This window comes from Scomber japonicus, chromosome 10 (assembly GCF_027409825.1).
Source record: "Scomber japonicus isolate fScoJap1 chromosome 10, fScoJap1.pri, whole genome shotgun sequence".
NCBI classification, from domain to species: domain Eukaryota; kingdom Metazoa; phylum Chordata; class Actinopteri; order Scombriformes; family Scombridae; genus Scomber; species Scomber japonicus.
In genome coordinates, this window is record NC_070587.1 from 18,213,107 (window position 1) to 18,228,476 (window position 15,370).

The window sequence follows — 15,370 nt, forward strand, 5'->3', positions numbered from 1 at the left end:
ACGCTTTGTCCAGGGTCTGTCAGCTGTCTCGTATTTAATTGCAGCCAGGAGGAGATTATGTGTTTGGTTGTGTGTGTCCAAGTGTTTGTGTGTGTGTGTGCATGTTATCTGTCCACAGCTAATCTCGCACACTGCTACATCAGCCTAATATTTTTGTGCACATTCATTAGTGCATTCAAGGACCTCTCATTGTTGCAGTGATTCTCAATGGTTGAAAAAACTATTTTTTAAGGCATTTTGTAATGCTGTGTACTTCAGACTTGGCTGAAAACAAGTCAGGCCACATTTTGTCCTTTGTCATGGTTCAAAAACTGACATATCTTAATTCCATATATGATATGTTATGATCTACTAAAGTTAAGCACAGTATGAGATGAATAAATCCCACGTGTTTTTCATCTTAGCGGCTGTCTTGACCGTAAGGGAGACAGGGGGAACAACTTAGTGAGATTGAACTCTTCATTGTTTGGGAAGGGAGAGGGAGATAGGGAGAGGTTTTATTTTGTGTGGTGTGTTACAACAACATGTTCTGAATAAATATGAATGTTTAAATTAAGAGGACTGTTGTCACACCCAGGAGGACATTCACTTACTATACTATACACTAATCTAAGCATCTTAAAGAAAACTGAGACACACCTAGCAGAGATCAGCACTCCTACTCAGTATACTCTTCTAGTTGAAACCGTTGAAAAAGCTCCTTTCGCCCTGTGGTTAATGTGCCAACTTATTATTTAAAAAGAGCAGCTCTCCTTCCCTTTCTGAGAGTCCCGTACTTCATATCACAAATGACCTCTTCTTGATGTAGATTCTGGCAGGTGATGTTACTGTTAGTTTTAAATGCTGGTTAGGCTACAAAATATTAACTGATAGACACTAGCAGTGGGACAGTGTCAGGGTTTTCACTCTTTCTGCTAGAGAGGGTGACATAACATAACATAACATGAAGTGATGACTGCATTCCCAATGACTAATATAATACCTGTGTTAAGGAATTTAAGATTATAATTTGATTTGTGTTCACATTTTAATATTCACGTAGTAATTGCTTTAGTAATGTGCACAGAAAATGTATAAAAGTTATATGAGAAAAACATCCACACTTTTGTGACAACCTGGTCATTATAAAGCACTTCTCAACAGTCAGTCTACAATAAATTACCAGCTTCTTCAAAAGTCTGGTGTCAGAGACCAAATATTCTGCTCAAAACAAATATTACCCTCATCTGAGTAGAATCCATTTAAAATGTTCATTTATGACTACATAATAAGTATTACTATTGCATGGCACAGCTCTAGAATTGTAGCTAAACCACATTATCCACAAACAAATCAAATTTTGATTATTCTCAACTTCACACTTCAAAATTCATTTTGTGTTATTTTTACATTTTTTTTTAAATTTCAACCACCACCATCTGCTCTTTTACTTTGTTCTTTTTTGCAAAGCACTTCACGGTTTTCTGGTTTTTAAAAGATACTGTATAAATATGCAGTTATACAAGCTTATTCAAATCATTATTGATTCACTGAGTCAAAAAGGGCAAAAATTACAAAGAGTGGAAGTATTGTCAACAAATACACTCAGAAACCCATAAGCAAAGAGTTGTGACATTATATAAGTGTTTACTAGGAATCTCAAACCATAAACCTCTTACTGATTATGCTGAACCACACTTCCACAATGGGCCTTCTGTCTGAAATGCATTGGCAAAGCCTTGTTCAGTTTTAAGTGGGTGAAAGGACTTCAATAACAATGTAAACATGCTAGTTGCGTAAAGCATGTCTTTGTCAAGAAACGGCTGCTCTTTTCACGGCAGGCTCAAGGTCGGGGCAAACCTAACATCATGATTATTGAAAACCTTCATTCAACACAATTATCACCATGCAGGTATTCTTACAAGTTCTGTTTTATTAAATTACCCCAGTTATACAGTGCTCGGTTCCACAGGGTCAGCAGGAAATAGACCGGAGTGTGGATCATACAAAACTGCAAATGTAAGGTCCACTGACACTGTTCAGTGAGCTGGCAGTACTCAATGAAAGACTTGAGAACAGCTCCCATGGCCATGAAGGCTGATGCTGTGCAAAACAGAACACAGGGTCGATTTTGTATTTCAATGCCTCAAATCTTCCTTCTTTTTCTTTTTACACCAATGAACAATGTTATACTGACATCAATTTTGGATTTGGCTGGTGTACTGAGCCAGTACTGTCACAACAAGCAATTATTCCAGGTAAGAGATACATGTGTCTGAAAACAGATTTAGGGCTATGAAGTACTTAAAGTAGGAAGTATGCTTTACTCATTGAGATGTTTGCTCCAAAGATTTTCTGTCTATCAGTGTTTAGAAGATTAGCTTCTGATGTTCCTTTTAAGTGAAGCCATATACACAGGCGCCAGATGAGTCTGGTCTGACGAAACACTGCCATCTTAGACAAGGTCAGAACATTCATCCTCAAGCTGCATTATCTACTACTAAAGTACATTCCATTAATGTCGTTGAGAAATGTGAGGGAGGGCAATGAGGGGGAGGAAAGAATGAGGAGTGTGAGGGGAATGAGGGAGGAGAGAAGAGAGGTGTAACAGGTTTCCAGGAAGAGACAGGGAGGCATAGGAGAAGACGTGGGTCCTGGGAGTGCAAGAATGATAAGGCAGTGAAACTATTAAGAACTTTAAGGAGAAGATGGATGATATGAGGAGAATGAGAAGGAGGAGTTCAGAATAATGAAAGGCCCTGCCTGAGATGAGAGCTTGGCATTATGAGGTATTCTTTCAACAAAAATAAAGTTATACACCAGAAAGTACCACTTCCCCCAACACCACCGTGGTTTGACTGTGGTTGTACATGGCAGCTTCCAGGTGTTATTTAAAGTATGAACAGCAGGTTCCTAAAAAAGTGAGTACTGAAGTTGTGCAAGATAAATAAAAGTCAAACAATAAATAGTGTCTTTGTAAAGTGTTGGACCACCAAAACAGCTTCAGTGCCCCTTGGCATTGATTCTACAGTCTCTGAACTCTACTGGCAGGATGAATACCATTCTTCCAAAAGATATTCCATAATTTGGTGTTTGATAATATTGGTGGAAAGCGTTGTCTAACACGTCAGTCCAAAATCTCCCATAGGTGTTCAAATAGTTATGACTCACATAATTTTTTTATCAAACCAACTCATCAAACCATTCAATGACCCCTTGTGTACTATGGATGGGACATTGTCATCCTGGAAGAGACCACAGACTTGAGGATAGGAATGTTTCATTGGAGGATAAAGGTGATCTCTCACAACAACTTTGTACTGATTTGCAATTACCCTTTCCATTAAAGGGACAAGTGGACCTAAACCATGCCGGCAAAATGCCCTCCACAGTATAACAAAGGATACTGGATCCACTCACTCTAGAGATCAAGCATTCACACCTATAGTGCTCTCTTCGTGTTGTTGAGAATAAGGTGAAGGATGACTCATCTGACCTCATCACTTTTTTCAACATCTCTGTAGACCAGTGTCTATTGTTTTTGCACCATTGAACTCTCAAATGTGGATTAATCTTTGTAATGAGTAGTTTTGTACTGTAACCCTACGATAATATCCCTCTCTATTTAACTGTTGACAAACTGTTCTTACTGATACAGTCTGGTCACATCCTGCATTGACCTTCTCACCTCAGGAAGAATTGATCTTTAGTTTTTCCTTACACATTGCACTAATCGCACAAGCGTCACATTCGCCATTCGTGCTGTTAACCACGATTTCTGACCATATTTATTGAAGTCTTTCCCATAGATCTGAATGCAGATGTCACTTCAGTCACTGTTCCTATTGAAACAGCAGCCAGTTGAACAGTCTTTGTGACTGAAGCTCCTGCCATCTGTGCCCCAACAATCAACCCTCTTTCAAAGTCACTTACATCTTTCAAAATCAGAATCAGCATGGTCTGCTCAACAGTTTTATACATGCCATAGAACATGATTGGATGATAATTGTACCATACAGTGCACCTGTGTGGAAGCATCTGTATTCATTAAGTTTTAGCCTGCTCATTTATTCAGGTTTTTATTTTATTTTATTTGTCACCTCTAGTTGCTATCTTTGTCAGCATATAGTGTACAGTTATACCTGGGATTTAAAAAATATATATTATAGCATAGAAATACAAGTTGCATGAATAAAACAAAATTAATCAAGAACTATAGAAACAATAAAAGTAAAGAAAATGTAGGTACAATTTTTAGAAAAATATAATTTAAAAACATACAAACAGCTTTATTTAGCATCATATTTGTTGATAATCTTCAACTAGTATGTAAGTAAACATTTCTGAAAATATTCTCAAATATTTCATCACATATTTTATTCTGTTCTCATTTCATTTTTAAATTGTATATTGTTATGCAGTTATATATACTGTAGTTGTCAACACTGTCTTTTATTGAAACAGCTTCATGATGTGTCTGGAACCTAATGAGAGAGTGAGTCAAAACAGTAAAATTGTGGGCTTCGACTACAGCGCTCCACAGAGCTGAGGAGAGCTGCAGAATCAGGTGATAATTCTATGCTGGTTCATCAGCACAAACCCACCCAACAAATACTTCCTTCAGAGAACAGGTAGTCATTTTATCCATTGTCAGTCTAAAAACTTTGAATGGAGCGGCTTTAATAATCCTGGCAAATACCTATAATTGACAAAGATAGGAATTCAACTTGGCCATCAGAAACTTGTTACCACCCCCTTTAGAGATTGGTGCTTTTTGTTCTTGCTCTTCAAGCACCAGTTATCTACCTTTCAACATAGTGTACTTTACAAAGACTGACTGGAAATAGTATGTTTACCTGCTGTTTGAATCACCAAGCAAGCAAGGAACTACAAATATACCATAGAGTAAAGTATGACAAGATTTGTGTAGACACACAATCAGATCCCTGTAGTATATTTTAAATGGTCTGTTTAATGGCTTTGGGAATTATTCTTTTGTGTTATCATGAACTCGATGACCCATGCTGCGACTTAAAACTACTCATTTGCTCTCTTTTGAAACCTGACATTTTCACTGTATCCACCACTCCCTCTGTGTCCATCTGTTTGTCTGTCTGTCTGCCTGTTGCCCAGAATACAGAGGGAGACGACGAGGCCTTCAAAGAGATCTGAGTAATTTCACCTCCAGAAAACCCGCCAAAGTGTTCTTTCTCTCCCTTCCCTCCTCTTGTCTCTCTCCCTCTCAGTAGCGCTTTCCTCTCTCTGTGTCTGTCTCTTCATCTCTTCTCCCTTTGTATTTCTGCTGTCTTTTATGGCCTCTCTCTTTATATATTTCTATCTCACTCCTTTGCTCCCGTTCCTCACTTGCCCTCTCTCTTCTGTACCTCGGGTGCACCTGGCTGGCTGCTGAGGCCTGACACTTTAAAGACATTGGGTTCAGCCTCTGCTGCAAGTGGAATATCAATATCTGCTGCACACACACATAGACACACACTTAAGCACACACAATCATCACTCTCTCCCTCAAACATAGCAACGTATAGCACACATGAAGGCACACGCATATCCACAAACACCCTCCGATGACACGCAGTGTAACTGACTCTATTGGAGCAGACATAAAGGGAGGTTGCGTCTGCCATGCTGCACAGTGGCGACGCAATACCAACAAGAGACGAAGCTTGGGAGAGCTACAGTCGAGGGCACAATGAGTAAATACAAAGCTTTTCCCTCCCTGCACCTCCACATTTTATGTTACTACAAAGCACTTTTTTTCTCCGAATAACATGTCCTGCTTGTGTTGGTTACATCAGAAGAATTTTAAGCAGCTAACTGTAAGCCCTTTAAGACCTCATCGGTGCTGGAGCGTGTGTGTATGTACGTATGTACGCACACACACACACTCACACACACACACACACACAGTCAGTTGTGACTTTCATTCATTTCCTGGAGACCATAACATAACACTAAACTAACCTTAACTTTTAATCATTTTTATACCCCAAATGTACCAAATGTACATACAGATTTATGTCCCCACAACAGGAGGAATACTTGGTACACACACACACACACACACACACACACACACACACACACACACACACACACACACACACACACACACATTTACCTTCCCACCACACACCACTCTACCCTGCTCTCTCTTTGTCTCTATAGGCTGCTCTTCAAACCTCTTTCTCTCTCGCTCTTTGTTGATCTATACATGTGGACGTCTCTCCATCAAAGCTAGATTATTGCTTTCAGTGTTGCTTGGCATGGATCTCTTTGCGCCTGGGAGTAATAGCCCACGGCAGATTGACTCAAGAGGTTATCACATGATTCTTAATGCCTGTCTCAATTGTTTTGGCTACCTGCGCCTGAGTAAATGGCCATTTTAAATTTCACACCATATATGTAGTATAAGAAAAAAACAATTTAAAGATATCTGCGTGGATTAATAGTTTCATTTTCTTTCTTGGTATTTATAGAAGCTGTTATTTCAGGCTGGTTTATAAATGGCTAAAATAATAGGGGAACAATTCTCATCTCACCGGTTTATGCATCCTACTCGCTGACTCTTGAGTTTAGCCTTTATAGCTTCTTGGAAGTCACAGGGGACAATGTGAGCTTTTCATCTGGGTGGATTTGCATAATGTTGGTCTGACACCTAGTGGATACAATAATGTTGGTTTGAATGGCTATCAGCTAGCTAGAGACTGTAAAATTAGATTGAATTCCTCATCTCCAACTGTTTTCTTAAAACATCTTTCACTGCTGTTTACATTTCAAAATGGGATATGCGTGTTTAGTTAAGTTTATATCTAATCATCCTGTAGATTTAATACATTTATCTTACTGAACATCTGAGCCAGAGCCATATCAACAGCTCTCAGACACCACCATGCACCTACAGATGAATGACAATGAAAAAAAAATCTGCATTTGCAGTGCAAATTTAGCTTAACAGAAGAAAGGGCCATGTCATCTTTAACTGCTCTACTAGAACTTAATCTAATGGGGAATTTATGACTCAACTCTAAGTGTTTCTAAAGCTTTATATTGAGGCTGTAAAGCTCAGATACCAAGTGACAATCTTTTTTTTTCATGTAAAAGTGAATGCTACAATTCACAAGCCCTAGCTATAGCTATGTTTGACTCTGCAGTGGAAGCAAGGCTCGTTTGTCCTGTAAGCTAAGTCAAGCGCAGAACAAGTGCCCCAGTGCTCAGGCAAAATATCTAAATAGACATGACAAAGTGACAAACCAGTACACTTCAATCCAAGCCTGAGATTTATCACAGAACAACACAAAAGAAATTCAGGAGGAAACTTCTAAATGAAGGATGGAAACATACTGAGTCAAACACAAAATACACCTAGTTCAAATGTGCTGGGAACGCCATAATTTAAAAAACATCAATTGTCTGCATGATACCTTATTGGTTTTTAACTCTGATGGAGCTGTGGGATATCATTAACCAGCGCTAATACAAAGGGTCTCATTCACTTTGAAACAGATTTATTTAAAAAAGGCCTTATTAGAGCAAATACAAATGAAAGGGAGTCATTATCTGGACTTGTATAGAGTTGACTGCCTTTTCACATATTTATATCCAGTGCTCTTAGTTTTCTTTAGTGCACGTATCACAGAACATTTAAAATAATTTCTTGAACATTTAGGGTCAAGGGTCAAGAGGGGTATAAACAAAATAACCTAAATTACCTGATGTCCTTTGCTGAGTAGAGTGCAGTTCAAAGGAAGAGAAGTACAGAACAGAAAATGAGACTGAATGTGAACTCATTGTCTATGTTATTTTAAAATAGTGTTTTATTTGTCCAAGGAGAGCTGTCTGACCTTCACACACACACACACACACACACACACACACACACACACACACACACACACACACACACACACACACACACACACAAACACACACACACACACACACACACACACACACACACACACACACACACACACACACACTCACACACACACACACAATACTAATCAGTGAGATCTAAATCCCCTGGGTGTAGGCTCTATTAGACCATGTGCTTATGAGAAGATAATCATTTGCTGATATGAAGACACAGCACCAGGCGGATGATGGGTGGCAACAGTGATGCTGCTGCATGAAAATGTTCTGCTGCATACTGTGTGCCAAAGCCTTAACTTTTAATATATGTTGTTGCCTTAAGGCAGACATTAATGAGTCCTCTTTTGTCAAGGTGAAGGAACAGAGATAGCAGACAATGTGCTTCACTTTAAAGGATGCAATCACAGCTTTGAATATGAGAGTATGGATTATAAAAATGACACAACACGATTCTGGGTGAACACTGATTAAGCTTTTGCCCTTGACTACACAGATCTGTGAGATAATTCAAATGTCAGCATCCAGCAAAAAAGTTCAGATATTATTTTTTTGACATTTTGATGCATGATATAGGCAAACTTGAAATGGCATAGACTAATTTCCTTTATGAATTTAGCCTACCTTTAATGTGTATTTTTCTTTAAAAGACACCCATAACAAAACAGTGAAAAGACAAAGACACAAAGGAGAATGGGAGCTGTTTATTCTTTCACATATTGTCAAATCGTTTTTTTTGCAACCTTAAACACTAGATGGTGCTGTTTAGTTTTGACTGCTTGCAACATGACAGCAGGCCTGGTTGCACAGCGTCACACATTGGCAGACTGTGATCTCACTGTGCAATATCACACTATTATATCAGTCTGCATTGATGCACAGTCTTTCTATTTTTGCATTTGCTGCAACAAATCAACAAAATGACAGATTGTCCACTGAGATGGTTTGTGAGCACAAGTAGTTTAGGGGGCGACGTTGGTGATTGTGGTGTGCAGTTCACACTGAACTGAGCTCTAATGGTCGGGGTAGCTCAAGTAGCTGTTTAGCTCTGATTTGCCGAGCTCAGTAAACGAGCCAAGCTCCAAGACAAACATGTCGTGTCGTCTGTGATGATTGAAAATGGAATGCATTCTAGTTTTGTTGTTTTGTGCACCCGCATTATATGAAACAGCCCAGCCTGCTGCTTTCTTCTTCGGCTGTAAGGAAAGGGCAAACAAATGTATTGTTACCTTCTGGGATATACAAAAAGCTGGTACTGCAGTGAATAAGCTTTATCTGTTTCAGTGAGCGTGAGAAACAAATGTGATGGAAATGAGCTTAACAAAGACAGAAGATAGGGAAAGAAATTTGGATATTTATGTATGCTCAAAGGATGAATACCCTTTAAGCTTTAAGACTACCAAAGATTCTTCTCATTTTTCTCCCTTAAGCCAAGCCTCTGGCTGACTCATGGTGACTTATTTGTATTGTAACAGTCAAAGTCAATATGTCTTACATGTGGTTGTTCCTTTTCCTATTCATATTTTTATGTTTATGTTGCTTCTACTGAATCCTGTTTTTGTATCTCTGTGTGTTCAACCAGCCAGGCGACAGTGTGTGCAGCCAACAAAATCAGTGTTATCAAGTATCAGTGCTGTTTTTACTGCTACAATCATGTGGCAGACAGAGACAGACATGATGGAGTGAAAAGGAATGTGAGCTATAGAGAAGAAAGGAGAGATATTTTCAGGGGGAAGAACTGGACTGATAGTATGATATTAGAGGAAGAGGGACAGACAGATAAAGACAGGGAAAGATAGAAGATAGAAGTGATGGACTCAGACAGATACTGAGAAAACACTCTCTCATGTCACATGTGAGTCTGCTGCCGTGTTGCCAAAGAGGGGCTCTATTTTTAGGCTAGGAATGTACACAGAGGCCTCGTGGAAAGAGACCATAACAACAAACAGTGCACAACACGCTCCTACAAAGAGACGTCCCACTTTGGATCATACAGTCACACAGCATCTACACGAGAGGAAAGAGGAAGAAAGAACAGGAAAATGTCAAGACATCATATTTTCTGCTGAGCTCTTGCTTCGACAACACAGTGGGACCCCCAGAAAACACATAAAGAGAGACGAGGAGAAGGTAAGAGATGGATTCCAATAAGTCTTCATGAATCACAAGCAGCACCTTTGCTGTGTCTGAAGTCTGACATTGATTTTTCTTTAAATACATTTGATGGAAATACTGATCAAACATAAATGTTAATTTAATTTAAATTTAAATGTAGAGTAATATATTTATTTTTTATCTTTTTGCACATTTTGCACTCATATCTAATGCATGCAATTGGGAGGGGTTGCAGTTCTGATTCATTCAGTTTAAGAGCCAAAATGCAAACAGAAATCAATTTGAGGCTCTACATAAAACTCTGTTACACAACAGAAGCACCACTGGTCCCATGATAATATAACAGAATTGGATATGCAGGTGTGTCTGTAGTAATCTGCTCACAAAATGATCGAACAGACAGAGGACCTGTTCATGAAAGTTCATACAATATATGAGTGCAGCAGTACTGAATTGGGCCCATGTGCCCAAGTAAGTGTTATGAGTTTAACAGGTTTCAGACTACTTGTACATCTGTATAATAGACATTTGGACTTTTACATTTGGAAAATGACATTTAGATATTTGCAGATTATGTCTCAGATAAATAATACTAACTAAATTCATGTAGTATTATACAAATGAAAATGGTAATTCTGTCTGATTGTTTTTAGTAATGTTTCATGAGGGATTTTAATCAATGTGGGTAATAGTCAATCCTAAAATGTCATACGAATGAGAGCCATGGAAAGCACAAAACGCAACCTTTTGATGCTGGGCTTATCTTTATTCATTCCTATAAGCAGAAAGGACCTAATAATCTAATATTGAATCGGGTTTTGGTAAACTGGGTCATAAAACAGCTACTTATACTATATTAAACAGTTGCCTGTTACATGATCTCTCTCCTCAGTATGGATCGATCAGCAGTCGAGATGTTCCACTACAAAGACAAGGAGCAGTCCTCCAGCCTGCTACTTCAACTCAATAGACTAAGACAACAGAGCATCCTGACTGATGTGTTACTGTGTTCAGACAACACAGAGTTGCCATGCCATCGCAATGTCCTGGTCTCCAGCAGCCCCTACTTCAGAGCCATGTTCTGCAACAACTTCATGGAGAGGCAGCAGACCAAGATAAACTTGAAGGGCGTCACGTCAGCCATTCTGAGCCGTGTCATCGACTATGTTTACACTGGACTCGTTAGTATCAGCATGGATATTGTGCTGCCTCTGATGCAGGCAGCTTCCATGTTGCAATATGGTCGCCTTTTTGAGGCCTGCTCAAGCTTTCTCCAGCAGCAGCTGAGCCCAGACAACTGTTTGAGCATGATAAGACTCTCTGAGATCATGAATTGTAACAGTTTAAGAGACAAGGCAAAAGAGATGGCCATGAAGAGCTTCTCTGATGTGTCTGCCTCTGAGGATCTGTGTGAGCTCTCCTTACCGGAGCTCATGGGATACCTGGAGGATGATGGTCTTCACGCAGAGGAGGAGCAGGTTTTTGAGACACTTGTTGCTTGGATCCACCATGATCCTTTATCCAGGCGTGGAGCCATCAGCGACCTTTTCAAGAAAGTTCGCCTTCGCTACATCCATCCCACCTACCTCTTTCAGTTCATAGCCAATGACCCTCTGATTCAGTCTTCCACCCTCTGCACTGAGATCATTGAATCTGTACGACGACTCATGTTTGCTGTCAGCACAAAATGCTTAAGTGACATGGCTGTTGACTTCAAACCTCTTTGGGTTGCACCAAGGCGTTACACCTACCATGACAAGTTGGTAGTGGTAGGTGGGAGAAGGAACAATGAGCGGACATCAAGGGAAGCACTAGTCTTTGATGAGATGAGCCAGAAATGGCAGTGGTTGGCCAAACTGCCCGTCCGTCTGTACAAAGCTGCTTATGTCACCCTCCACAGTGTGCTGTATGTCATCGGAGGCCTGACCAGAAACATAAAGAACAGCCAAGTCAGTACAAGCGTCTACACCCTCTCCCTCAAGACAAACGAGTGGCGGACAGCAGAGCCCATGCTAGAACCACGCTTTGCCCACCAGAGTGTCTCTTACCTTCATTTCATCTTTGCCCTTGGTGGCCTCGGGCCTGACACACGACTGGCAGACAGTGTGGAGAGGTGAGATGGAATGTTATTGATGTTGACCATGGTTATCAATTCTGAAGAAAATACACAAATATAGCAGATAATAACATATCTCTTAATACTATCAGGTACAACAGTATGTTCAACCAATGGGAGTATATGGCACCCATGCCTAAGGCCGTGCTGCACCCTGCAGTGGCTGCTACTAACCAGAGGATTTATATGTTTGGAGGAGAAGATGCAATGCAGAACCCAGTCCGACTAATACAGGTAAAACTCAATGTTCACCACTGACTGTTTGTATTTGTGGTCGTTTAAGACTTTATTCCTTTATTTGCCTATCTATTTTCACTCGTCTATTTACTAAATATATTTCTCTTCATCCCTACCACTTCTCCCCTTCTGTAGGTATATCACATTGCCAGGAACATGTGGTCTACAATGGAGAACAGAACAGTGAAGAATGTGTCTGCTCCGGCTGCCGTTATTGATGAAAAAATATACATTATTGGAGGTAGTTACAATGATAACATCTAACGAATCAACATACAGACAATGGTATTTTTATTTTCAAACTTAGACATGCAGCAATAAATTACTAAATTCTGTTTAGTCATCTAGATAAAGAGAACCGTATTGTCTTTGCTGCTTTTCAGTAATATTGATATGTTTGTAGAATTACATCACGGCATTCTACTAGTACGTAGAAGTAAGTATGTGCCACCCGCCTCATATTAATGTCCTCCCTGTCACAGGATACACCAGAAGAGTGATTGCATATGACACCAAGGCCAACCGGTTCATCAAGTGTGCCAACCTGAAGGAGAGAAGGATGCACCACTCTGCCACAGTGCTCAATAACACACTCTTCATCACTGGCGGACGATACATCGATGGCCATGATGTCATTGAGGACTCTGACAATTTTGAATGCTATGACCCAAAGACAGACGCCTGGACATCTAAGGGGGCTCTGCCATACAAACTGTTTGACCATGGCTCCCTGACTTTGACATGTGTTTCACAAACGTGGGCAAAATCATAGCTGAGAAAGCAAGGGCAGGATTCAATCTTTCATGTATTACAGGACTCATTCATATTTTAATGGTATGCATTTAATACCAATTCATTTAAACATGTAAGACTGTCATTTAGAAAGTAATCATGCTGTGAAAAATGACTAATTGCACATATGCACATAGTGTTTTAATTGTGTTGCAGATCTCCACTATTTTCACTTTCATGAGTGATATACTTGAGTAATTAACTAAAGCCCATCTCAAGTAACTCAAATATTCATGTATATAAGATATTTTAGTCATTTTTATAAGTACAATGTATTTTTCTATGTTCCACGTCTTTTTCTATGTTTTTACTAGAAACCCACACCTATGAAAACAAGTTTTCCCACTGCAGAGCTCCTTCTTAATCTGTCTGACTTCACAAAGGGTGAAAGGGTTATTTTGAGCCTGCTCTAAATCATGAGCTTTCACTTGTCATGTTTAAATCCAGGGGCTGTGTACTGTTTGGTGCAAGGTAAAGCCATGTTCAGCTGTTAGGTCTGAACCTGCTGCTGCATCTGGTGAGCTTTCGGATCACTGTCTGTTTCATCGATGCCAGATGATGATGATTTATTGTGATAACCTTGTTAAATCAGTACTCCTGTTTTGGAATGGTATTCCCTGGTCCCAAGGTTTCTGTGCGTCAGTCAGATCAGTTAGCTTGTGGTAATTTGAGTAAAAACCCAAAATGATATGTTAAATAAAGATCTTCACATTTGTTCTTGTCTTTTCTCCTCTACAAAACAGAGTCACCTACCTGCTAGCATGCTGTAATACTAAACATATTACTGCATCATCATCATCTATATTGAAATAATAATACATTTTGATGAACATGAATTTATTTATGGGTACTGTATTGATCTGCAGTTTTTAGGCTAATTTACACAATAGACTAAAATTTTATACTTCTATTCAATTTGACCTTTTTAAAAAAAAGCAGTTTATTGATGTTTTTGTACTGATCTTTCTAGGTTGAGTTTTTGCTATTACTGCTTTTTTTTTTTTTTTACCTCAATAATAAAAGTTTAAAAACAATCCTTACTTGTCTTCTCTCCATCTCTCTGTCTATTAAGTATGTCTGAATGGTGTTTAGGCAGTTGACAGTGAATGCAATCTGAGGAGCACGTGTCATGTGTGTCTCATCATGTGTCTTGTTTGAACGCGCTCACACTCCTGTCCACACAGGACCTTTATATACCCAGACATGTTCCTGGTATTCACACAAATAGGAAGACACAGAATATAGAAAAGGTGTCATTTTACACAGAACAGCCTAAATATTATCCAGTAAGAACATATTTAAATGAATTTACTCCACCTGCTGCAGGTAAAATTAAAACTACAGGTGCCCTAAGAAGTCAAACATATATTTTCATGAGTCAAAAAGCACATGGACTTGAAAGTGGGAGACAGACGCAGTAAAGAGATGAAAGTCACTAGTGAGATAGTTAAGTGTTGATGGAAGCATAATTTTGATTGTTGGAATTTCTTAGAAAAAGACATTTAAGGTTAATATACAGAGATGCTGCTTCAAATCTTTGTAAATAATTGCTCAACCTTCTTGGAAACAACTCCTCAAAGTAACTGCTTAACTGATTACATAATTTCATTCATCAATAACATTCAGGTACCAATGTCAGCCATTTGTGTGCACATAATGTGACCAAGAGGAAGTACACGAGGGTGAATGTGCATTTCTTTGAAAAAAGAGTCACTGGGTCAGATGTTTCAGTCGCATGCTGCCAGCGAATAGAGTCCAGGGGACAGTGGGTGGAGTGGGTGAGAAAAGGTGGGGGACTGGAAAAACTATAGGTGATCTGATGTTATTTTGAGAAACAAACAAGGGGGTGAATGTTACACCACGTGAGGCATGTGGCCCCTGTGGGTTGTGGTGCGAGCTGGCAGATGTGAGCGAAGACTAGAGACAGCAAGAAACTGATGACCAGGGTTTCACAACAGAGAATCTGAGCGAGTGATGAAACTCATCCAAGAGGAGCAGCAACAGGTGTGTGTGTGTTTGTGTGTGTGTGTGTGTGTGTGTGTGTGTGTGTGTGTGCGCGCGCGTGTCTGTGTGTGTGTGTGTCTGTGTGTGAAAGACTGTGTGCATGTTTGTGATTAAGGTTTTTGGAGGGTCGAGCAGGACTGACCAGCTGTCTCGTCTAGTCACAACATCACAACAAAAACAGAGATGATTGGCAGAGGGGAGGGAGGAAGAGAGATGATTCACTAATAACCTTTTAAATCT

General features: G+C 39.6%; 1 protein-coding gene across 1 annotated transcript; it reads left to right on the forward strand.

The window, feature by feature from the left end:
• Positions 1-10,874: 10,874 nt before the first annotated feature.
• On the forward strand, positions 10,875-13,106 carry LOC128366365 (kelch-like protein 38). Its single transcript, XM_053327051.1, has 4 exons — positions 10,875-12,094; positions 12,190-12,331; positions 12,470-12,575; positions 12,817-13,106. Exons 1-4 carry the CDS (start codon positions 10,875-10,877, stop codon positions 13,104-13,106), a joined length of 1,758 nt encoding a protein of 585 aa, XP_053183026.1.
• The last annotated feature ends 2,264 nt before the right edge of the window (positions 13,107-15,370 follow it).